The sequence below is a fragment of the Chiloscyllium plagiosum genome, unplaced genomic scaffold (genome assembly GCF_037043375.1).
Source record: "Chiloscyllium plagiosum isolate Xiang-an unplaced genomic scaffold, Cpla_swu_hap1 HiC_scaffold_10, whole genome shotgun sequence".
NCBI classification, from domain to species: Eukaryota; Metazoa; Chordata; class Chondrichthyes; order Orectolobiformes; family Hemiscylliidae; genus Chiloscyllium; species Chiloscyllium plagiosum.
Window position 1 is genome coordinate 69,203,494 of NW_028270148.1, and position 24,616 is coordinate 69,228,109.

General features: G+C 37.1%; 1 protein-coding gene and 1 long non-coding RNA gene across 7 annotated transcripts in view; one reads left to right on the top strand and one right to left on the bottom strand.

Moving 5' to 3' along the window:
* Window positions 1–24,616, bottom strand: part of usp34 (ubiquitin specific peptidase 34) — a 381,006-nt gene that overhangs the window by 237,135 nt on the left and 119,255 nt on the right. For all 6 annotated transcript variants that reach the window (XM_087991428.1, XM_087991429.1, XM_043696074.2 and 3 more), the window contains 10 exons: window positions 24,291–24,505; window positions 19,794–19,909; window positions 19,588–19,715; window positions 18,735–18,824; window positions 16,985–17,080; window positions 14,615–14,697; window positions 12,513–12,667; window positions 11,968–12,081; window positions 5,685–5,784; window positions 814–973 (listed from right to left, as the gene is read on the bottom strand). In XM_087991428.1, coding sequence (XP_087847554.1) covers window positions 814–973; window positions 5,685–5,784; window positions 11,968–12,081; window positions 12,513–12,667; window positions 14,615–14,697; window positions 16,985–17,080; window positions 18,735–18,824; window positions 19,588–19,715; window positions 19,794–19,909; window positions 24,291–24,505 — 1,257 coding nt within the window. The remainder of the gene's footprint in view (window positions 1–813; window positions 974–5,684; window positions 5,785–11,967; window positions 12,082–12,512; window positions 12,668–14,614; window positions 14,698–16,984; window positions 17,081–18,734; window positions 18,825–19,587; window positions 19,716–19,793; window positions 19,910–24,290; window positions 24,506–24,616) is intronic.
* LOC148148979 (uncharacterized) overlaps window positions 1–24,616 on the top strand; it is a 65,252-nt gene that overhangs the window by 3,875 nt on the left and 36,761 nt on the right. Inside the window, exon 2 of the long non-coding RNA XR_015758463.1 lies at window positions 1,075–1,252. This is a non-coding gene — a long non-coding RNA (uncharacterized LOC148148979). The remainder of the gene's footprint in view (window positions 1–1,074; window positions 1,253–24,616) is intronic.

Sequence of the window (24,616 nt, forward strand, 5' to 3'; positions counted from 1 at the left end):
AGTATGACTTATGTCCAGTTGCAGTCCAGTGAATTGTGCAGGGTAACCGAAGGCAAGAGTTGTTCAACTATGAAAACCTCACTCTCGCAAAAAAAAGGTCATACAACTTATGAAACACATTAAGGGACTAAATAATTCTGTGTCCCACCATGCTGTGATGCAATGTATAAAATATCATATTGCAAGCATACAATACCATGCATGACGCAAAAGCAAAATAATTTTACAAATTAAGATTTGCATGTGTTAAATGGCTATTTTTCCTCCATTTGGAAACATCTAGACTAACCAAAATTATTTAGGTGGTGATAATGCAGAATAAAGAAAAGCAAACCAGTATCATATTGCAAAAACTAATCTGAATCTTAGATTAGATTAGATTCCCTACAGTGTGGAAACAGGCTCTTCGGCCCAACAAGTCCACACCGACCCTCCGAAGAGTAACCCACCCAGACCCCTTTCCCTCTGATTAATGCACCTAACACTATGGGCAATTTAGCATGGCCAATTCACCTGACCTGCACATCTTTGGACTGTGGGAGGAAACCAGAGCACCCGGAAGAAACAGACACAGGGAGAATGTGCAAACTCCACAGAGTCACCCGAGGCTGGAATTGAACCTGGGACCCTGGTGCTGTGAGGCAGCAGTGCTAACTACTGAGCCACCATGCCGCCCCAAATAGATATGGTAGAAAGTGCAAGTGCTAGGCTTGTTTGGTTAAATCGCAACCATAGGACATTTATAAATACTTATACTTAAATTAATGAGGTTAAGAGATATGCATGGCCTTTAAGTAACAAATTTTGTTTTACCTTCTTCTAAATGCTTCCAAGTGTGTTTTCAGCATCAAGAGTCCCCTTTCAATTATAGTAAGGCTGGATTGAGGTTCTTTGTCAAGATTTTCTGATGCCATCATCAGGCTCTCCATACATTTACTGATAAATTCTTGCTCCTTCTCCAAGCCAGTTTTACCTGTAACATTAGTGTTTTAAAATAAAAGAGAGGATGAATACATAATTCAGTTACCATTGTAAATCCATACATTCAAATCATTTTTATCCAATTTTTTTTAGATGATAGCAACACTTCTGGCACCCTCGGAAAACAAGTAGTAAAGTTAATTTGGACTTTGAAGTTTCTCCGGTCTGAAGACTGAGGACCTGGTGGATGCAAAACTGAAGTGCTAAAACACCAGAAGAGGAAATTTAAGTTTAGTGTAACAAGCTTGCATAAGCAGTTTCCATTACTAAAGTGAGTACTGGTGTCTATTCCTGAAAACTTTACTTCCGACTGGTATTTATTTGTCATACATCCTGCAGAAATTGCAATCAAGAAATTTCTGATAAATTACCTGTGTGAATCCTGTAATGTTTCACAGAATAAGTGGAAGAATATGATCCCTTTCTTATCTGACTGCATCTCGGTGAAATCTTAAAGCATTCAAAACTCAACCACTTGGAGAGTTAAAAATCTGACTAAGGTTTTCATTCTTGGCATTTTTCAGAATGTCCCTTAAATCTTTTTCTACACTCATATTACTACTTTCTCTCTCTCTTTCTTTTTATCCTTTCATTTAATTGGTGACAGATGATCTGGTATAGCGTGATAAGGAAAGAAAGTAGCAATACCTGGGCAGTTTTTATGTTAGAGTTTCCAGGAAATGTGGCTGTTAGATATATATTTATCACCCACCCATTCACTCTTATTCTCAAATGTACTCAATTTTCCAATAGCACATACACTTCCACAGCTGTCCTTAACTTTTCTCCTCTGAAGTTTTTCCTCTGTCACATGTCTCTCCTTAGCTCTGAATTCAAACTCCCAATATTTGCTCTCTTTGGGCAAATGGGAAGGACCTTGAACATTCTTCCCTCACCTACCCCCACTAACAAGCCCTAAAATCAAACTTATTTTATCAATTGCCCTCATAAGATATTCACTTCTAAAATATGATTTTTTTTCCCAAAAAAATGAAAAAACTAAAGTGAAACAAGGACACCAGTTGCTTTGTTTGTCTTTCCCGTCTTAGATGCCCCGGTGTGACAAATCACAAATCAATACTGCTGAAAAAATATGCTGGCAGAGTTTTAATTTTGCTTTGTCAAGACAAATAAAAGAATAACAGATTTCAAAAAGGCACAACCCTGCATGAGGAAAGGAGTACCAATTAGTTGACAAGAGCACTTGATTGATCAAGCACTGCCATAGATGATGAACAAGGTAACAGTCCTCAAGTTGTTAATTAAATTCAAAAAGACGTGCTAATTTTGATTCGTCAAAGTGGGAACACACCAGGAAACACTTGTCACCCAAGCTTCTGTTTAACTGAAAAATGTGCATTACATGGACAAGTGCTTTCTACTTGAAGAGATCAAGGACCTGTGTGAGATCTGATGGAATCTATTACTTTAACAGCCATTAGTACTGCGTAAACCAGTAATCTATGAAAATTGTAACATTTAAGGAACTGAAGCTCTGACTGTTCCAAAATTAGTTACATTCAATGCTGCCTAGCAAGAAGCACAGAGCTTGTTGCAAAATCTTTAATAGATCACTCAGAATAGTTCATGGGTTATAATCACTGAGAAATAATGTGTGTGCCATATGCTTCAAATCTTCTGCAGGTTTGCAATGAGTACTTGTTCAAACAATTGTTTTCATAAGCCTGTAATGGTCATCAGGTTACTTATTTTTCAGAACTGAAGTCACACGTTCAAATATTTTTGTAAAGCAATTTCTCATTAAAGTCCGAATTTTTAAAATTACTTTTTTAAAGTGAGCTTTTTTAAAAAATCACGGAATACTTTCTTCAAAGCTACAGACTCATGTGCTTTTGTTTTCTTAGAAAGAAACTGGAATCTCTCACTTTGTCACTTTTGGGGAAAGAAATGTACTGGCACTCAAGGCCGCAACATATTTGGCAGTCTTGATCAGGATAATAACAATGAACACACAGACCTTCAAATAAGCACAAGTGAACCACATTATAAGCCCAATTAACAAACCTGAACTGGTTGGTAGTACAAATCTTAGTACATGTAGGTGTGTTCACTAAGTGCTGTTCAATTAGAGAATCACGTCTAAAATGAGAGACTTCTGAATTTGCAAGAACAGTTAACACTCTACTTGTTGCGATCAGTCAAAGGATATGCTGTTGATGTAATCCATAGGTCTCTTGGGGTGTACAGCCTATATACCTGGCATCACAGAAACTTATACCCCTTTTTACTCATTTGTGTAATAGACAGAATCTGTTTTAGTTTGATGGTAGTGTCTGGTTATTGGAGAATACCACTCATGCCGCAATGTGAAATGGCTAGCTTCACCTATTACTCAAATTTTTGATTCACTTTCCCCCTCTTGGGCAATATGAGGTAGACCTTGTATTTCCCAAGACCAGAAATGAAGGCCTTAGGCCCATTTACAAGTTTCTGCAATAGACAGCAAGCAATAATTGAATTGGGCTAGCCATTATCCCATGGATTAGTTCTGCTGTACCCTGTTTCAGCATCAAGCTTGCAGGCTGAGAAAATGATGAGATCTCTACTTATAAGGAGTTGATAGACCAATTTTATGAATGCATGGCACTGTGATAATGCATGCGCGTATATATGGACCAGGGAAGAAAAGCTTTGAGTAGACGGTTGAAGATAACCCAATTCTGAACTGGCACATCAAGGAAAGGCAGCTAGTTTTACTATTCCATGGATGGAGAACATTAAGATGTATTAGGAAATTATTTAATGCTGCTGCAGATTCAATAAAGCAAATGTCTACGAATGAATTATACAATTGCTGAGAGATTATCGGGCCATTTCATCAAACACACATTGATTGTAGAAACTAAACAAAAATGTTAAGAGAACTGGGCCTGGGAGATCCCATGATAAAACAATATATTAGGGAATAGATGGTTTTGACATCGAAGATGAACTCAACTGCACAAGTTACTAAGTTCATAAATTCAACAGATACCAATTCAGCCAATGGCAGTGCACCTCAATTGCCACGATATAGTGAGGTGACAAAAATGTCTACAATTTCCTTGAGTAAAACATCAACAAATAGGTTAGTAATGTCAAATTAACATGTGTTCTTTCTGCCAGACTATTGGACAATGGATGGTATCGAACTGTCCTTATATGCTGAATGCCATTCAACTTTAGGAAATACTCTAATTACATCCATAATCATGTATGCATAGTTATATACATATATACTTTTCATAGTCTTTGCTAAAAATTGATGGAATTGTTCAGTGCTTATGTAGAAAATGTACTCAAGACAAGTTCTAGCTACTCATTCAGCAAAGCGACCAATTTATGTTGCAAAGCATATGTCATAGATAAGATGGGGCATAGAGGGACATCACTCGTGCACCATGAGCAGCCCAAATATATGTGGACAGAGAGCAGCACAAGGACAAATTTATTTTACAAGCCACCAGATCACTCATTAAATATATTTATCAACCATTTTTGAAAGTTGCCTCAGAACAGGGCCATGTGTTATGCTGAGCAGCAAGCCAATAGTTGTGAAGTTAGGCCCACCAGAAACAATGACATGCATTTTGTCAATACAGTTGTGCAAATTCCTTGCTTTCCGACAATTCATAATCATACAGATCTATTACATTTGGTTATGTCATTAATTGCACTGCTGAAACATTTCATTTAAACAATTCTACAGTGTGGGCATGTTTCATTTGGCTGTTGCATATTGTGCTTTCATCTTAGTACTATGTGGAGGTATAACTGGAATAAAATTAAATGTAAAAGCAGTATGAGATACCAAAAGCATAATCCTACAATAAATCTATTCAATCCCAACATGCATGAACATTTGTTCAATCATGATACTGTGTCTCACTGTCGCATTACTAACGCGTGGAAAATGAACACTGGCACAATTTTGGGTCACATACAAGCTCAGAAATTGTATGGACACCTTACCTGTTCTTGGCAGGATCAAACTATGCTGCTGATATGCTGAGTTTTGTCTCTATTGTACATCTGTCTCAGATGTATAAATCATCACCTATACTACACAACTTGAGTATTGATTTAAAAAAAAAAACAGGCTACCAAAGCTTGGGACATAACAGTCCCTGGTGCATTCTCCATGGTAACGCCTTGTCCAGTATCTACCTGTCAACTTACCAACACCTTTTTCTCCATTTAAAATTTGGAATTCTTGCAATTATGACAATGACTGCAAGTGCAACATTTTAATAGTGTTTCTCTTTTTGTTAATAATACTTGTTTATTTTGGTGAAGCACATTATACATATTAGATAAGTTCAGTAATGGAGCAAGAACAGCAGTTTTTTTTTTAAATATTAGAAACTGTTGACAAAGTGTTAGAAACAATAACTAAATGATTCAAACAGAGTGAGAGTTTGCATTCATAGGTTCCAGTGTCCACTCCACAGTGGAACATATCACATCATGGAAAGATTGACCAAACCTACAACAACCAAACAGGAAGTTAAATTACATGTAGCAAAAATTATTGTTCTTACAGTAAGGTAAGTTCTTACAGTAAATTGAAATTCACTGGCCTGATACAAATAAAAATTCAAATTTTGTAACTGCATCACAATTGTTTTTAAATCTACATTTTATTTCAGAAAATCAACTAGTATCAGTTCTAAACCTATTAAGACTGAAGAAAAGTTACTTGCCATTAATATAATATGAATTGATGTACTGGATAGCTGCTCGACTAACATCAGCTGTTTGGGCCCTTAGAGCAATGCCCCAAAGTTGATCCATTCCGCAAAGCTGTTTTGAAACAAAGAAACACATTGTTGTGTATCCACATATCAATAAGCAGTAATACTTTATCAAATTCCATCTGCCATTGTGATTTCACTGTTCAGGTGAAAATATTTCATACATCTTATAGTCATACAGCACGGAAAGAGACACCTTCAGTCGATGCCAACCATAATCCCAAGCTAAACTAGTCCCACTCGATCCATATCTCTCCAAACATTTCTTATTTATATACTTATCTAAATGTCTTTTAAACATTGTAACATCCATCACTTCCTCTGGAAGTTCATTCCATACTGTTGGAATATTGCATGCAGTTCTGGTCTCCTTCCTATCAGGAAGATGTTGTGAAACTTGAAAGGGTTCAGAAAAGATTTACAAGGATGTTGCCAGGGTTGGAGGATTTGAGCTATAGGGAGAGGTTGAATAGGCTGGGGCTGTTTTCCCTGGAGCATCGGAGCCTGAGGGGTGACCTTATAGAGGTTTACAAAATTATGAGGGGCATGGATAGGATAAATAGGCAAAGTCTTTTCCCTGGGGTCGGAGTCCAGATCTACAGGGTATAGGTTTAGGGTGAGAGGGGAAAGATATATAAAAGAGACCTAAGGGGCAACTTTTTCACGCAGAGGGTGGTACGTGTTTGGAATGAGCTGCCAGAGGAAGTGGTGGGGGCTGGTACAATTGCAACATTTAAAAGGCTGGGTATATAAATAGGAAGGGTTTGGAGGGGTATGGGCCGGGTGCTGGCAGGTGGGACTAGATTGGGTTGGGATATCTGGTCGGCATGGACGGGTTGGACCGAAGGGTCTGTTTCTATGCTATACATCTCTTTGACTCTATAAATACTTAAAAAAAAAAATCCCCATGTCTTTTCTAAAATCTTTCTCCTCTCATCTTAAAAATATGCCCCCAATCATGAATTCCCCAACCCTAGGGAAAAGACACTTGCCATTCAATTTGTTTGTACTCATTATTTTATAAGCCTGTATAAGGTCACCTCTCAACTTTCTAGGCTCCAGTGAAAAAAGTCCCAGCCTATCCAGCATTTTCTTATAGCTCAAACCCTCCATTCCCAGCAACATCCTCATAAATCTCTTCTGAACCCTCTCCAGCTTAATAACATCCTTCCTATAACAGAGACCAGAACTGATCACAGTACTCCAGAAGAGGCCTCACCTCAACATGACATCCTACCTCCTATACTCTAAAGGTATGAGCACTGAGGCAAGCATGCCAAATGGCTTCTTAACAATTCTATCTATATGTGATGCAAACTTCAAAGAAGTATGTATCTGAACCCCTGAGTTTCTCTGTTCTACAACACTGTCCAAGGACCTACTTTTAATTGTGTAAGTCTTACATTTGTTTGTTTTACCAAAACGCAATTAAAACTCCATCTGCTACGCCTCAGCCCACTTACACAATTGATCAAGATGTCTTTGTAATTTTAAGAAACCTTCTTCGCTATCTGCTACACCTCCAATTTTGGTGTCATCCACAAACTTACTAACCATGCCTCCTATATCCTCATACAAATCATTTTTATAAATGGCAAACAAAAGTGGACTCAGCACTAATCCTTGTAACACTGATGGTCACAGGACTCCAGTCCAAAAAGCAACTCTCCACCATCACAGTCTCCTGCTTTTAAGCCAAGTTGAATCAGATTGGCAAACTCACCCTGAATGTCATGTGCTCTAAGTTTAGAAATTAGTCCACCAGGTGGGATCTTGTCAAAGGCTTCACTGAAGTCCAAGTAAACAATGTCTGCCACTCTGCCCTAGTCAATCTTCTCGGTTACTTGCTCAAAAAAATTCAAGTTGGTCAGATTTGAGCTGAAGGGTTACAGAATTATCTATCTGCAACCCCTTCCCCATTTTCAGATAATGAAAAGGTGCACTGATTGTGGGCCTACATCTGTAATGCTCAACCAATAGGCAGGAAAGCAAAAGCAACCTTCGATGCAAGGTTCATACAGAACTTGAGTTTAACATATCAATATAAATAAATGAGAGTTAGTGTAAGCCAAACAGCTTTTGATAATCTCCACCGTTCAGTAAATATCTGATATCGACCTCACTTCTACTTCCCTGTCTGGATCCAGTTCAGAAAAAAAAATTTATATTGCATTTCTTATGACCACCGGGTGTCTCAAAGCACTTTATAGCCAATGAGATATTTATGGAAGTGTACTTGCTTTTGTGGTTTAGGAAACAAGGCAGTGAATTGCACACAATGTGTTATTAACCAAAGAGTGTGTGTATTTCTGTGACGTTACTGAGCGGCACATATTAACCAGGAAGCAGAGGATAACTTCTCTCCTCTTCCCACCCAAACTGGGTGTCACTAAACCAGTGGTACGACACCTTCCACTAGATTGACTAAGTAAAGATAGTAAAACGAGGAAGGTTCTAATGTTAAAAAGAGTAATAAGCATATGATTTGGCAGATTTTAGATAAAAATTTCAAAAGTAATGTGGAACATTATGGGTCTAGCAAAAATGAGGAACTTGACAAAATTATTAATAATGAAACAGCACTGGAGAACTTAATTTAGTAAAGTTAATGTTCTCTTCAAAATGTTGTGTCCACTGAATTTTTTTTCCAATCCCACAAAAAAAACATGTCGACTTACACAAGTGTTAGTTCTCAGAGCACAAAGCTGTGTAGCATCTATGTCGCCATGTGACACAAAAGGTAAACTATGCCAACACTGCCTGCTCCGATGTCTACATCCTAAGAGATGACTATAAAGACAGTGAAGACATTTGATTTTGATCTTTCAAAGTTCTTTATATTCTAGAACATATTCTGCAAATTGAGAGGTAGCAAATTTAACCCTGTTATTCAAGAAAGGACAGAGACAGAAGTAAGTGGAAACTATTGGACAATTAGCTAACACAGTCGGAGGCAAAATGCTAGAATCTTTTATACAAGCTGCCCTGACATATACGATTAGGCACCATTTACGGAATTATAAAGCAAAATCATGTTTAATTCTGATGTAGTAACTAGTCAGCAGACACAGTGGCCGAAAGACAAAAAGGTCTGAATTCTCTCATGTAACTGCAGCACTTGGTTTTAATCTGTGATGAAATGCAAATCCTTCTAAGGCACCCCAAGGTAATGGAATTTTTAATCTTCAAATGGGTGGAAACATTTTTTTCCTTGTTTTCCTTCTACTGTGAAAGAATATGGAACAATATATTAGCATAAAGTCAAAGTACCCTCAGTATTTTAACATTCAATGCAGTTCACGTACGTAATTCAGATTGAAATACATTCTAACAACAGAACACTACTTTCCAGTTTATTTACATAGAAAAATGAAGCAAAGGACTATGGCAGTACTTTGCAAACTACTTTCCAATGTGATCCCACTTATCACTAGCATGAGGGCAATTAGGAACAGGCAACAAATGATGATCTTAATAGTGATATCCACATTCCATGAGTGAATACACATTGTAGAAAACCTGGAAACTAAAGTGACCTGAGACATCAGCAAAAACAGAACTCATGTTATCCTTCATGTAGATTTTAGTCACACTGTTCTTATTTCCTCGTGACGGAAGACTTAGTGAAGCCTCTCTCCACACACATATACACCAATCTACAAACACACAGCTCGTGGCAAACCGTACCCTGCCAGCCATCCACTCAGCAGCTCCTCATCCCAAACTCATAACTCCCAAATTAGAAGTTGACCACATTCCTAAATACCAATCCAATTCACCTCCCCATCCCCCAATTTCCAACTATAACCCAGACAGTCGCATTCTACTGTCAATCCTCTCCTGAGGATCTGAAACTTAAATAGAGGCGGAGGTAATTAGTTGTTGTCAGGAACAACCATTTAATACATATTTTTAATAACTTAGGTGGCAATAAAATGGCTACTTGATGCAAATAACATATCAAAATAGCTTCTAGGCTGCAAATTGACAATTCTGCTTAAAGCTGTGTAAAAATCATTTTTAACCCTGCTAAAGCCTAAATTGACTTGACCACAGTCTGTGTGTAGGTTTGCTCACTGACCTGGAAGGTTCACTTTCAGACGTTTTGTCATCATACTAGATAACATCTTCAGTGAGCATCTGGACGAAGCACTGCTCGTGTTTCCTGCTTTCTATTTATGTTTGGGTTTCCTTGGGTTGGTGATGTCATTTCCTGTGGTGAAGTACTTTCCTGTTTTTTTCCCCCGGGGGTGGTAAATGGGGTCCAAGTCAATGTGCTTGTTGAGAGTTCCAGTTGGAATGCTATGCGTCTAGGAATTCGCATGCGTGTCTCTATTTGGCTTGGCCGAGGATGGATGTGTTGTTCCAATCGACTGGGACAACACATCCATCCTCAGTCAAGCCAAACAGACATGCACAGGAATTCCTAGAAGCATGGCATTCCAACTGGAACTCTATCAACACACATTGACTTGGACCTCATTTATCACCCACAGGAAAAGAAAACAAGAAAATACTTCACCACAGGAAATGACATCACCAACCCAAGGAAACCCAAATATAAATAGAAAGCAGGAAACACTAGCAGTGCTTCGTCCAGAGGCTCACTGAAGATGTTACCTGGTATGGTGACAAAATGACCGAAAAAGAAGCTTCCAACTCAGTGAGCAAACCTATACCCAGAACCTCAATCTGAGCTACAAATCTCCTCAAAACTCATTGATCACAGTCTGTCTCAACAAAGATTAACAGGCAATGCTTCCTTTACAACATAGAAATAACTAGACTAGATAACACTACTGGCCATCCTAACGGACCTTCAAATCAGGTGCAAAAACTTAGTTTATGAGATAAGAATGGCTTTAGTTTTGGAAAACAAAGTTGGTCCCCAGGAAATATTTTTGGGTTGAGTAGCTGTCAATAAAATCATGCCGTTAATTAATTGGTAATCATGTACGATTATGGCCTGTACCTCTCTCAGAAAATAATGAAAATGGCTTCGTTTTAAACCATGTGCGCAGTTCCTCTGAGGAACACTGAAGTGTTTAACCTCTGTTTCTGGATGATCTGTGCCCAGCCGTGAGTAATAAAGTGTGAAGTCTTACAAAACCAAACCAATTGCTAGTGTTTGTGGACTGATTGTGGAAGAGAGAGATTCTCCCCGGGGTCCAGATGTTCACCCCCACTTTTGCTCTATCCCAGTTTGCTTGAGCACACCCTTCCACTGGGATAAATTATAGCAGCCAACGCCAAACAAACAGAAATCGAAGTATTCTGCTCCCAGCCTTGATAATGGCCATGAATCCCCAGCTGTGATTCTCTCTCGGGTTTGGCCACACTGGTGGTGGCAGCTGGCAGGGAGAGGTGGAGATAAGAGTGGAACTTAATTACCCAATAGTTGAAATCTTCCAAATGAAATTTTACATCCCTGCGAGTAGAATGGGTAAAGGGAAGCCACTGCATATTGCGCATTTCAAATACATTCAATAAGCGTCACACAAAGTCATTACAAGTTAGAAATCACATGACCAATTAGTATAGACTGAGGGTTAGCCAATGGATAGAAAATGGGAGAAAATAAACAGTTAATTTTCTGGCTGATAGGCTGCAATTACTGTTCAGCAAGGACCAGTGATTGGACTCAGCTATTTACATTCTTTTTCAATGACTTGGTGAGAGGGCTGAGTCCACCATTTTCAAGTTTGATGATGATACTACATAATGGTGAGAAAGTAAATGGAAGAGGATGCATAGAGACTGAAGGGACATAATTTTGTTCTGAATCTTCAAGTCTAAAACCAAATTGTCACGTGGGTCAACGTGGATTAATTAAACAAAGTAAACGTGAATTTGTTATAGGCAAATCTGCCTAAACAACTTTGAGGTTTTTTTTGACAGATTTGACTGATAAAGGCAATGCCACTTATGTGGTGTACATGGACATCCAAAAGACATTTGTCAAAGTACCATATAACAGACATGTGAACAAAGTTATAGCGCGTGCAATAGAAGGCACATTAGCAACTTGGATACAAAACTGGCTGCCTGACAGGAAACAAAATAGTTTTGAAATGTTGTTTTACAGACTGGAAAAGGTTTGTGTGTCAAGTATTATTATGGTGCAGACAGGCAACCATTTTACATTCAAATTCCTTTGCCCCAGTGCTTACTGGATTTATATGATCTCTGCACAGAAATTTCTCCACTATAAAAACTTTTACTTTTTTCTTACCTCAGAACTGGAGCCACCATCATAAGCACTGGTTGCAAGCCGGGCCAAATTGCATAAATGCTGGAATAGATTTAAACCAGTCATGCTGATAGTTTCTGGTTTTAACTGCGGCATCTGAAGTATATAATGCATAATTTGATAGAATGAGAAAACAGTGAAACTGGCATCTATTCAAGGCTACTGGGAGATAAGACTAAAATTAATTAGTCATAATAAATTCATAATACATCTCACACTGTCTAGATATTTACTGTAGATTAACTTCATCCATTATATACACAGATCTATTTGCATAAAGAAAAGTTTGCAGTCATTTTCTTAGATTTGAATTTACAATAAAATTACTATCCAAAGGATTTAACCTAATTGAGCTAGTACAATTTGTCCTTGTCACTGCCAACAGCAAAAACCTGCCTACCTTCCAGACTGTGCAAAGGCAGTCCTTCTAACATTTATTCTTGGCTAAAATTATTATGTTTCTAGGCAAAAAACAAAACTAGGACAGTTATGTCAAAACTGTCAAAGTATTGCAAAGTTTCACTAACCTTTTCTAAAAAAAGATGCTTATATGTTTCCATTCCCATTGCATGCTGGTCTTTACTGCGCACTTGGTTAAGGAACCAGTGCAATGCATCATCATAACATTCAGGGTCCTCCACAAGGCAATGCCACAAAATATCCACCTGATCAAGACTTAACCCTAAAGTAAATACAAGAGCTGTTACAACTGAAGATTTCTGGGCAGGGAACAGAAAAATACAAACTTTAAATCCAAACTCTGAATAGAAAGGGCAAGATTTGGAATGTTGTAAAATCAGAAAATAAACAACGGCAAAGTGGCAAGCCACCATCCAAAATGGGCATCAATAAAAGTCAGTATTTTTGGAAAAGTTAATGTTCAATACACAAGCACCACTGTTGATATAAAAAGATTATGAATGGTTGACTTGCAGGAGTTTGTTTGTACGGTTTAAAAAAATTTACACAATCTGCTGGGGGGGTATGCAATGTTACAACTTTCACATCCAGTGATGACATCAAGCATTTTCTGCCCAACTACAGATATAAGTTAGAGTTCCTTCAACTCTGCCAATAATTATGAATTAACTCCAATAAACATGTTATTTCTACATTGGAGTCTCTGAAGATGTAAGCTAATTAGTACCAAACTATGGCTTGATCAGTGCTGTGAAAAGTTCTCCTAAAAAAATACAATTACAGTTACAAAATCCAGATTCCTGCCCAGATGTGTAGACTTTGTGGGTAACCAGCTCCTTTTTAGAGTTACGTATTAATGGTAGATAAAGGTCTGGCAGTTTAACTTCCTAAGATAAATGAGGCACAGCCGACGACCTAATCTTCTACATGATCGGAGCCTAAATTCATAATCGTCCACCATACAATGTGGCTTCCTCTCAAGTGGACTCAAACTCAGGAGTTCAAATATTTTCAATATGTTTGTACAAGGAAATTAAAATCCAAAATATGTTATATTTCAGAGTAGATAACTCAGCGTATCTTTTAAAAATATGGTCATAACTAAATGTTTAGGTTCTGCATTTCTTGTTGAGGATGAAAATAAACAGCAACTGTGTTGTGTGAGATTCAAAGTAGTTAAAGAATGCTTGAAAGGGTCAGATCATCAAACCCTGAACTATATTCAATATTTGATTCATAACTGTCCTAGAATCCTAAATGATTGATTCTGTGATCAAAGTTTACTTCCAACAAATTCAAGAACCAAGCTTTGCTAAGTCAACCTAAAATGAATAGAACCATGGTCATCCTTAATTCATGATCATGGAAATAACAAAAGGATAGCACAGGAAATAATTTTACTCAAATGTTTTACCTCAAATGTCAAACTTGAGCAGCAATTTATTCTCGAAATATTAGCAGAAAATCACTGAGCTATTTAATGAGTCAATACGTTAATTCTCGCAGCTGGATCATCAGCCAGTTCACAAATCTTTTTATGACATACTTATACCTCTGTGATTAAGTAAGAAAACAATTAGGTTTTGACAACTTGGATACCATACTTTGATATGTAGGAAACTAGAACCTGCCACTCCCATTGCAATGCATTTATTCAAACACTTGTTTGTTTAAAATTGTTTTTTAAAGAACACAAGTTCCCAAACTATTCAAAGGCCAAACTGTGTTTATCTGACATGATTTCTTTATCACACACCTAAGCATCATGCTCCCATTAGCTTGGTTGAGCTGAGCTTATCCAAGGATGCATTCTTGGTTCCTCTGGTCAATGCTGGTTACATTTTACAGTGCACAATGTTGGCAGAAATTCAAAACAACACCACCACCAACACAACAAAATAGGTGACAGACATTCTATGTAATGTCAAGGCAAAATGCCTTGTCCAATCAAAGTTAACTTGGCAGTCAACTGTCAGTTATCATTAACTGGTGCATTCTCCATCTCTACCAGAGTTCACTTGCCAATTAATCAGCACTCTCCTTTCACAGAGTATAAATAATACTGTTTCCCTTTACACGGATATTTCTTGTGAATTGCCCTGAATAGTGCAAGAAGAAAAGCTTTGATAAAAACGGTGTCTTTTCTTCCATTAACGATCAAGTTCTGTACTACCAAACAACAAAAATATTGCAGCAAATAAAGACTTACTAAAATGGTCTGGAGATCCGAGAGTTGAAAAAACACATGTCAGAAACTGCAGACGAACCTGCACTTCTGCGCCATGGCTGTACCTGTATTAAAATCATTATGTGCAGAGTTAATGCTGGGAAATTGGAAGGAAAATGCTGATTTTGTTTATCATGCTTTTTTTTTTTTAAGATTTCTATATTCAAGGCTTTGCAGACATTCTGGAATGATAGCATGCACCAATTTTAATTCAGTACTCCACATGCACAATACATAATAACATCATAATATATGTTATATCAGATGAACGTTTCGACAAATGATGATTTACTTCGTGATTTTATTCATTCACACATTGTCAGGCTCCCAAGTATTAGCAATGCATAATTCAGAAAACACCAGCTTCTTGAGACATAGTCAGGTAGATTGACATACACTTCTAATTAACATTCACAGATGTTCTGGAATTTCACAGTCTTGAAAAATCAGAATATTGGTTTTGAGTGAACTGGGACGTGAAGGGAACATTACGTCTGATGCTTGGCTCATTTATTTACGGTTTTTAAAAAAACCCCAAACAGTAAGCTATGGTAAAACAAAACATTAATTGGAGAAATATTAAGTGAGGACTGCCTGTCATAAAAATCAAATCCATGAAAACCGACTTTCAGCAGATGAGAAACACAATACAGTATATTACATAGTGTAGTACATTCAAACACAAATCCTATTTTATCAAACTCAATATAAATTTCATTTAAATTTCCTTTCAAATCTGTTCAGTTTTTTCTCTTTAAAAGAATTTTGAGAACCCAATAGACTCTATACAGACCTAAAAAGCATTTTAAGATATACTAATGTATCCTGGAAACTGTGCACAGTGCCCATTCTCACCTGAAACTATATATTGCAACCTAACAAGATCAATTATTTCAAAACAAAGAAGAATGACATGCTTTATTCTACACAGCATCAATCATTTAAGTTCAATGATGAAGGAAGAGAAAGGCACTTCATGACTGCTCATTACAAATTTGGCAAAAATGGAGAACTAATCACTGTTCACAACACAATTTGAATATTGAAAATTGAATACTTTTCAATTAAGAAGGCTAAATGGATGAACATTACAGCAATGTGCAATGTTGGTTCCAAACTTCCTCCACTTGAGAGAAACAAGCAATGTAATAAAACTGAATAGCCCTCCCAGTTTGTTGCTTTGGTGATACAATAAAATGGATGAATGCCGAGTTTTCCTAAAAACTGGATCTGTTGCTTAGTTAATGCTGGGTTGTACTACAGAAATCCCATTTTGTAGCCTGAAATTAACCAATAACAACTTAAAAATAGAACATTTTTGCAGCCTCAGGAAGAATTGTTTAGGCACTTAATCTGGATTGCAGATCCATGTACAGGTGGTGGTAAATGTCACGTGTAATGGATCAGATCAAATCCCCTCAAAATATATTAAAAAGATACTTTAGACTTTAATTTTTTTTCTTTTAAAGGTAAGTGTACAGCCTTTTGTTCCAGATGCAACCACACCGTTTCTCACCGCGCGCCCCCCTCCCCGTAGCCAGAAATTAATCTGTCTGCTTATGAGGCAAAATTCCAACAGATATAGATTCCACCCCAATATGTGCAATCAATCTGATTTCCTCATTATTATTATGCCTCAAAAGCACAAAACGTAGCAAAGAAATATGAAGACATGATATATAAAACATCCATTTAGAGTACAAGACGTTTCACTGCCTCCATTCAATTTACCTACAATGGCCAAACAAAATTATACATTAAACTTAAAATACATTCTTCATAAAGGTGAATGTGCCTTGACACAAGAATCACTGTTTACATTCTCTCAGAACATTCCTTCTGTGTACAATTACAAATCACGCAAAATCCTTGATATCTAAAAGGGATAGGAGCATGGAGTTCCTACGGATAGCACAAAAACATGGACAGTGCTATAATAGAAATTCTCTATCTACCACAAAGGACTGCAACATCAGGACCTGTAAAGTGGGAAAAAATATCGGGTCTGTGACCAAGCACGCTAATATGCAGATCCACGAATAGCAAATTAAAGTATCAAAAGGAAAGAGTGTACTTTGATATACCTTACATTTGGAGAATAAGTTTAAATTAATCTTGTAGCTAAGAATTGAAATTTTAAATAGTTTGAGAACTTAGTACTTATATAAAGTTAATCTCTGAAGAAGTGAAATGCACAACTTATACTTCTTTGAAACTTCGAAAAATAACTGTTCAATATACTTAGTTTAACATTTGACTGTATGCATTTTAACACAGATTAAACTAATCAAATGCTGAAATCGATGTTGATGTTCAAAAATATTCAAAAAGATGATCAGCAGACATACTTACAACAAATGTTTATGGACTCCTTCTCTAACTGCTTGAATGTAGTGTATTAGATTGTCAAAGAAAAGTTTCATCATGCTTAGTTCCTTTTCTGCCCACCTATATAATAAAAAGTTGATTATATATTCATTATCCACAAGTGGATGGCAATTTTATTTCTACTGCGGTGTGTATTACACTATAACTATTTGAGGACAAGTTAGCACATCTTTTACTCATATCAAAAATTAATTTTACAAATATATATCTATAAAGCCTTTATCTAACACTCCATAAACTTATGTGAACTGCAAACAACTTGGTTCTTTTGTCCCTAACACCATTCATTTCCATCTACTTACAATGTAGAACCTTTTACTTACATAATTATAAAATATAATTGTCTTCATCTGAGTCAACTGCAAATCACCTTTGATCACCATCTTCTGGCACCAGCTCACTTATCTGTCCTACGTTACTAAAATGCTATTTTATTGTAGATGTCTGCTCAGATTTTTTTGATTGCAATACACGTTAAAACAAAATATGAAATTTACTACCTTGCCCTCACAAAACATGCACTTCAAACTTCTTGTGATTTGTCTGACTGACTCTCTACATGAAATATTGTTATTGCACAGAGCATAGAGAAACTCCAAAAGGTGGAGAATGAACAGAAATTTTCAATATGCATAGATATATACAATGTAAAAGAAAATGAAAATAGCTACTTTAGTTAATTACCATTTTTTCCCCCGTACCTTTAGTGTTATTACACTGCCCTTAACAATTGGTTATTAATTGGAAATATAAATGGTGCATAAAGGGAAAAGTTACATGGGTGTTTTGGGGGGGGGGGGGGGGGGGGGTGGAGAAAGAGAGAAGCATAGAGGCTGATGGAGCAGACTCTTTGGACTGAATGGCCTACTTCTGCTCCTATAATCTTTTGGTCTGTTACACATGCCACATTTTGGAAATGTGACAACTCGGATGCCACACTTCAGATATGCTTTTCTTAAAAAAGGTTGTGAGGTGATATAACACTGAGTAGATATGAAACTTTATAATATCGATAGACTCCTGCAACCAACAAATTCACTAACCTTATCTGGTCTTATGTTAAAACTGTCAATCCCTTTAAATTCCTCGACGTGGCACAGCCTCCTCCTTACTCCCTCTTGTGGCCTGTGCCCACAGCTCCTTAACCCAACCCCAGTAAACTTCAACACCAACATCTTCACTTGCAGCCTGCTCTGCCAAATTCCAAGCTTCTTGCAGCTTCTTCATTTAGGCTCCAAAACATTCACACACTCCAATTTCAGCTCCCAATCATCTTGCAGCCTCTGTCTCCACATCACACCATAACTCCCAGCAAAATAACTGGCCACTTCCCTTGGAAAAAGGCAATAGCCACGAGTGTCAGAAAAGGCCTCAGCATTTAACAAAAAGCAGTTCCGGTCCTTCCAGTAACTCCTTCACTTCTACTTCTTCCCAACCGCTCAGATTATAGCCTTTGGATACATCATTAAACGCAAAATGTTCTCATGGTTCAAGTGTTGTAAGAGCACTACTGAAATCTAGCAGGAAACATTTTTCTTTGCCAACATTAAAAACCCTTGCTGGATTTCTGAACAGATATCAACATAAGTGGGAGATGTATCTAGATGTTATGTAAATATAAAAAATGTGTCTTCTTTATATTAGCAATTTGTAAGTAAACTGAAGTATTTAACTTGAAAAATCGCAATGTATTGTACAATTGTGGGTTACTTACATAGTTATCCAATGCGTATCATAACTGCTTCCAAATTGTTGAAAAGTGCCAAATAGTTTTGGCAAAAGACGGAGTGAAACTACCACAGATCTAAATAAAGATAATTGGACAGGATTAATATTAAATAATTATTTAATTTTGGATGTCAAATAATCATACTGAGCAAACTTTCTTTAAACTATACCAAAATATCTTGTAAGAACAATTTCTAAAGTTATCAATTTTATTACATTTTCATTCTAAATTTGTGACATATGATTACCTAGTTTTAATGTTGTGGTTCTGTTCGCCAAGCTGGAAATTTGTGTTGCAGGCGTTCGTCCCCTGTCTAGGTGACATCCTCAGTGTTTGGGAGCCTCCTGTGAAGCGCTTCTGTGATCTTTCCTCCGCCATTTGTAGTGGTTTGAATCTGCCACTTCCGGTTGTCAGTTCCAGCTGTCCGTTGCAGTGGTCGGTATATTGGGTCCAGGTCAATGTGCTTTTTGATTGACCTGGACCCAATATACCGACCACTGCAACGGACAGCTGGAACTGACAACCGAAAGTGGCAGATTCAAACCACTACAAATGGCGGAGGAAAGATCACAGAAGCGCTTCACAGGAGGCTCCCAAACACTGAGGATGTCACCTAGACAGGGGACAAACTTCTGCAACACAAATTCCCAGCTCGGCGAACAGAACCACAACAACAACAACCTGAGCTACAAATCTTCTCACAAACTTTGAACACCTAGTTTTAATTTCAATCAAGTAAGTGATGACATCTTAAGAATCATGTACTCACTACATATTTAGAATGTACAGTATATCAACTTCATCTTGTACTGGGAAATATCATACTTTTATTTCTTACCTATCATTTGCCAGATTTTCTAAACAACCTTCAATAAATCTCATTCTAATCTGCCGATCAGTAAACCAGCATACAAGGGAGCACAGCAGTTTCTCAGCTTCATTTATCAACCCCTCTGAGAGATGAACCTACACAGACAAACAGAAAAGTAACCAAAAGCACTCCATTCAAACAATTCCAAATTGTTATTATGAAGGTAAACATACCGCGTCTTCATCTTGCACCAGGTCCCAAAGAAGAGTATTACCCTTTTTGCAAACATTATCTAAATTGATGTCTGTGACTGCATTTGAGTTGTATTGATGCTTATGAACACTAGGAGCTGAGGAAAGAAGGTACAATATTCAAATAGCAAAATAAAATGCATACTCAGGAATAGAGAAATTATTTACTTAAGACTCAACAATTTTCCTCCTGCATTTACAATTCTCTACATTTTTCTATTGATCCAAACTCATTGTATGTATAAAAGGCAGTTTTCCAAATCTTTCACAGCATATGTGGTTTTGCCTTTATACTAACTTCCTCATGATCGCACAAAGGAGCCCACCTTTTCTTCCCCAACAGAAGATGTTATATTTTCATTACAGTCTGGAATAGTACGACAAGAATTATGTATACCAACAGATCATCAACAAGTAATATTAATTACCTAAACAAGGTCAACTGATTTGCTCTTAATTCCAGTATCACAAGTAATAAATGAGAAAAATAAAATCATAACAGTTACTTCAGTATAATTCCAGTTACAGTTTTCATCAAATGTCTTTCTAAACTTTAGAGAATAATCTCCCCACTAACATAGTGCCATATTAGTGTTAAGTTATTTAACTTCATATACTAGCCAATACGTTGAAGTCCTGAAAGGAAAATTTTCATTCAAATGATAGTGTAATTTTTATCTATCCCTTCCCAAACAGGCAAAATTAAGTGGGGTAATAGAGTCAATAAAAGATGAAATCAGTACATTTGAATAAGTGGATTTTAAATCCAAAAGGCAAGATATAGTACCAGTTTGACTTAAACAAAAACAGAAAGAGACAGCAAACATTGATGGGATGTGTTTTCAGGCTGCCAAGCAGTGGTGGTAATGTAGGACACAGTATACATCAAAAGAAATTATAGGTGCATGTAACAAAAGTAATCATGGAGACGTCAAGCTACATGTAAGCTGGCCATACCTATCTAATGCTAGTACTGTGGAAGAATTCCTGGAAGACATTTTTGCTAGGAAGGTAGTTTGCTAGAATAATAAGTTGAACTACCAGTTATAGAATGGCTACTTTCTATATTGTGCAATGGGAAAAGGCTAATAATCATACTGCAAAAAAGCCTACAGATAAGTAGTGAGCACAAGGTGAGCTTGCGAGTGATGTAGTTAAATCTGAAACTAGGGTCTCAAATGTGAACAAGGGAATTCACTAAGGTATAAGATGTAAATATTGATCTGGTATATTGGGAAACTTCATTAAAAATGTACAATGGTACATAGATATTGGTGAGCATTTAAAGTATTAATACATGGTTCACAAAAAAAAGTCCATTCCTTCAAGGCACAAAAACCTAGCAGGTGTGGTGACCCAACCATGGCTGCCAAAAGAAGTTAAAAATCACATTTGATCAAAAAAGGTTTCCTCTAATAATACTGAAAACAAAATAATTGGAAGAATTTTAGAATTCCACAAAGTGGAAATTGATAAATGAAAGTGAAATAGAATGTTGAAAGTAAACTAGAGAAAAACAAAGATGGACTGTAAAAGCTTAAGTACATAAAATGAAAAATGTTAGAATAGACAAATATAGGTCCACCAGAGGCAGAGACAGGAAAGTTCATAATGGGGAATCAGGAAATAGCAGAGAACCTAAACAAATACAACAATTCTGTCTTCACAGAGGAAGACATTCCTTCAAGGAATACTAGAGAACTAAGGGACTAATGAGAATAAAAAGTGAAATAAATGAGTATTGGAAAAAAGGTGCCACTGGAGAAATTAGTAGGAATGAAAGTTGATAAATCCCCTGAATGTAATGGTCTATATTCCAAAGTGTTGAAAAAGGTGGCTGATGTGACCCCATGATTTAATAAAGGAAGAAGAGAGAATTAGGGGAGATATAGGCCTCTTAGCTTGACATAATCAGTAGGGAAAATGCCAGAATCCATAATATAAGATGTGTAACTGGACACTTATAAAATAATGGCAGGATTGGGCAGACTGCATTCACTGAAAGGACAATCATTTTTGACAGGCCTGACAGAGGTTTTTAGAATGAAGGACTGATAAGGTGGAACCATTAGTTATGGTGCTCAGTATTTGGATTTTCATAAGGCCTTCAATCATGGTTCCACACAGTAAGTTATTACACAAAATTACAACATATGGGATTGCAACTAAAATACTGACATTGAGAACTGTTTAACAAACAAAGTAGAAAGTAGAGAGTGGAAATAAACAGCTCACACTCTGCTTGACAGGCTATGGCAAGCTGTGTACAACATCATTTAGGCCCCAGCTGTTCAAAACTTGGGTGTGGAGGATATTTTCAAATATGCTGACGACTGAAAACCAGGTGCAAATGAGAGTTGAGAGGAGGAAGCAAAGAGGATTCAAGGCGATTTAAATACAATGACTGAGCAAAACAACATATAGAAAAATGTGAAGTTATTCACTTTGGTATACAGAACAGAAATGCAGCCTATTTCTTAAAAGGTATCCCAAAGGGATCTGGATGTGCATAATCATTAGTTACTGAAAGCAAACATGCAGGTCCAGTAAGCAATTAGCAAGGCAAATATCATTTTAGCTTTTAATCACAAGATGACTTGAGTACTGGAGTAAAAATGTCTTAGTGCAATTGTATAAAGCCTTTGTGAAACCAGAGTGGGCAAGGACTGATACACTTACCATAGGGGGAGTGCATCAAAGTTATACCGTACAGATACCTGAGATGGCAGGATTGTCCTGTGGAGGTAGGAGACAGAGGATGTTGGTGGAGGGTTGCTTTTCAGACTGGAGGTCTGTGACCAGCAGTGTGCCATAAGGATTGGTGCTGGATCCACTGCTTGTTGTCATTTATACAAACGATTTGGTTGTGAACATAGGAGGTATGATTAGCAAGTTTGGAGATGACACCAAAATTGGAGATGTAGTGGACAGCTAAGAAAGTTTTCTCAAAACACAATGGAACTTTGATTAAGTGGGCCAAGGAGTGGCAGATGGAGTTTAATTCAGATAAATGTGAGATGTTGCATTTTGGTAAGGCAAATCAGGGCAGGGCTTACACATTTAATGACAAGGTCCTGAAAATTGTTACTGAACAAAGAGACCTTGGGGTGCAGGTTCATAGTTGTTGAAAGTGAAGTTGCAGATAGATAGGATAGTGAAGGCAGCATTTGGTAGACTTGCCTTTACTGGTCAGTGCATTGAGTGTAGGATATCATGTTGTGGCTAGACAGGTCATTGGTTAGGTCACTTTTGGTCATTGCGTTCAATTCTGGTCTTCCTGCTTAGGAAAGATGTTGTTAAACTTCAGAGGGTGCAGAAAAGATCTCCAAGCATGTTGCCAGAAATGGAGCTATTGGGAGAGGATGGGGCTATTTTTCCTGGAGTGTCAGTGGTTGAGGAACGGCCTTATAGAGGATTATAAAATTATGAGGGGTATGGATAGGGTGAATAGCCAAGATCTTTTCCCCAGGACAGGGAAGTCCAAAACTAAAGGGCATACATTTAAGGTGAGAAGAGAAAGATATAAAAGGGACCTAATGGGCAACTTTTTCACACAGAGGATAGTACATGTATGGAATTATTTGCTGGTAGAGATATTGTAAATAATTACAATATTTTAAATGCATCTGGATGGGTACATGAATAGGAAGAGTTGAGAGGGATATGGATCAAATACTACTAAAATGAGACTAGATTAATTTCGAATATCTAGTCAGCATAGATGGTTTGGAGCAAAAGGTCTGTTTCCGTGTTGTACAACTCTGACTCTGCGAGGAATTAAGCAGTTTGTGCCTATATTCTCCTTAGAGTCTACAGTAACGAAAGGTGGTCGAATTGAACCAAAATTCTTCAATAGGTCAGATGGCATATAGCTGTGAAGACTGGTTGAAGGCAGTAGAGAGATCCAGAATCAGGAGATGCCATCTCAGGATAAGTAATAGGCCATTAGGAACTAAGATTAGGAGGAATTCTTTTTCATTTAGAAGGTGGTGAATCTTTGGAATTCCGTACTCTGAAAGACTCAGAATGCTCAGACATTAAGTACATATGAAACACAAATGAAAAAAAGCTATGCATGAATAGATTTCTAGGTATTAAAGATCGCAGAAACTGGGCTACTGCAGGACATGATACTGAAGTAGAATATTAAATGGTAGAGTGGGATTAAGGGGCTAGGGTAAACATAAGTTTTGTTGCTGCCGGTTACAATAATAGAACCATTATTACTGTGAAGCATTTTAATATAATTTCAGTTCAGAGGCAAAACTCAGCTTTGCCAAATTGCAACATACAGTAAACTCCTATGAACTAATCTTTCTGATAATCTTAGGGGAAATTGGCTGAAGTGACTTTTTTTCCAACATAATTCAAATTTATTACAATCCAATGCATTCACAAGTCTCAAGCAATAGCAATAGAAAACATGCAACAGTTTTCCATTTTACCATTCATTCTGAAAGTTAATGCACATTTTCCTACCTTGACTAAGATGTTCATGGTAGATAGACGCAAGATTGGGGAGATGTTGTTGAAGATGAGATGTAAGTTCTGCATGTGAATTAATCTGTACCAGTTCTTCCTCGCAACCTGACTCTTCCCCATCAAAGTCAGCCATGTTCTTTTCAGACTTTGCACTGACCTGAGAACTACTACAGCTGACATCATCTGCACTCATCATATCATCACCCAAGTGCCTGTAAAGCAAATATTTCATAATAATAGAACTTCACAAGAAACCTTTTCTTTCCTATCTATACAGAAAATAATTTGCAAGAAATACATTTACATTCACACATTTGAAATGA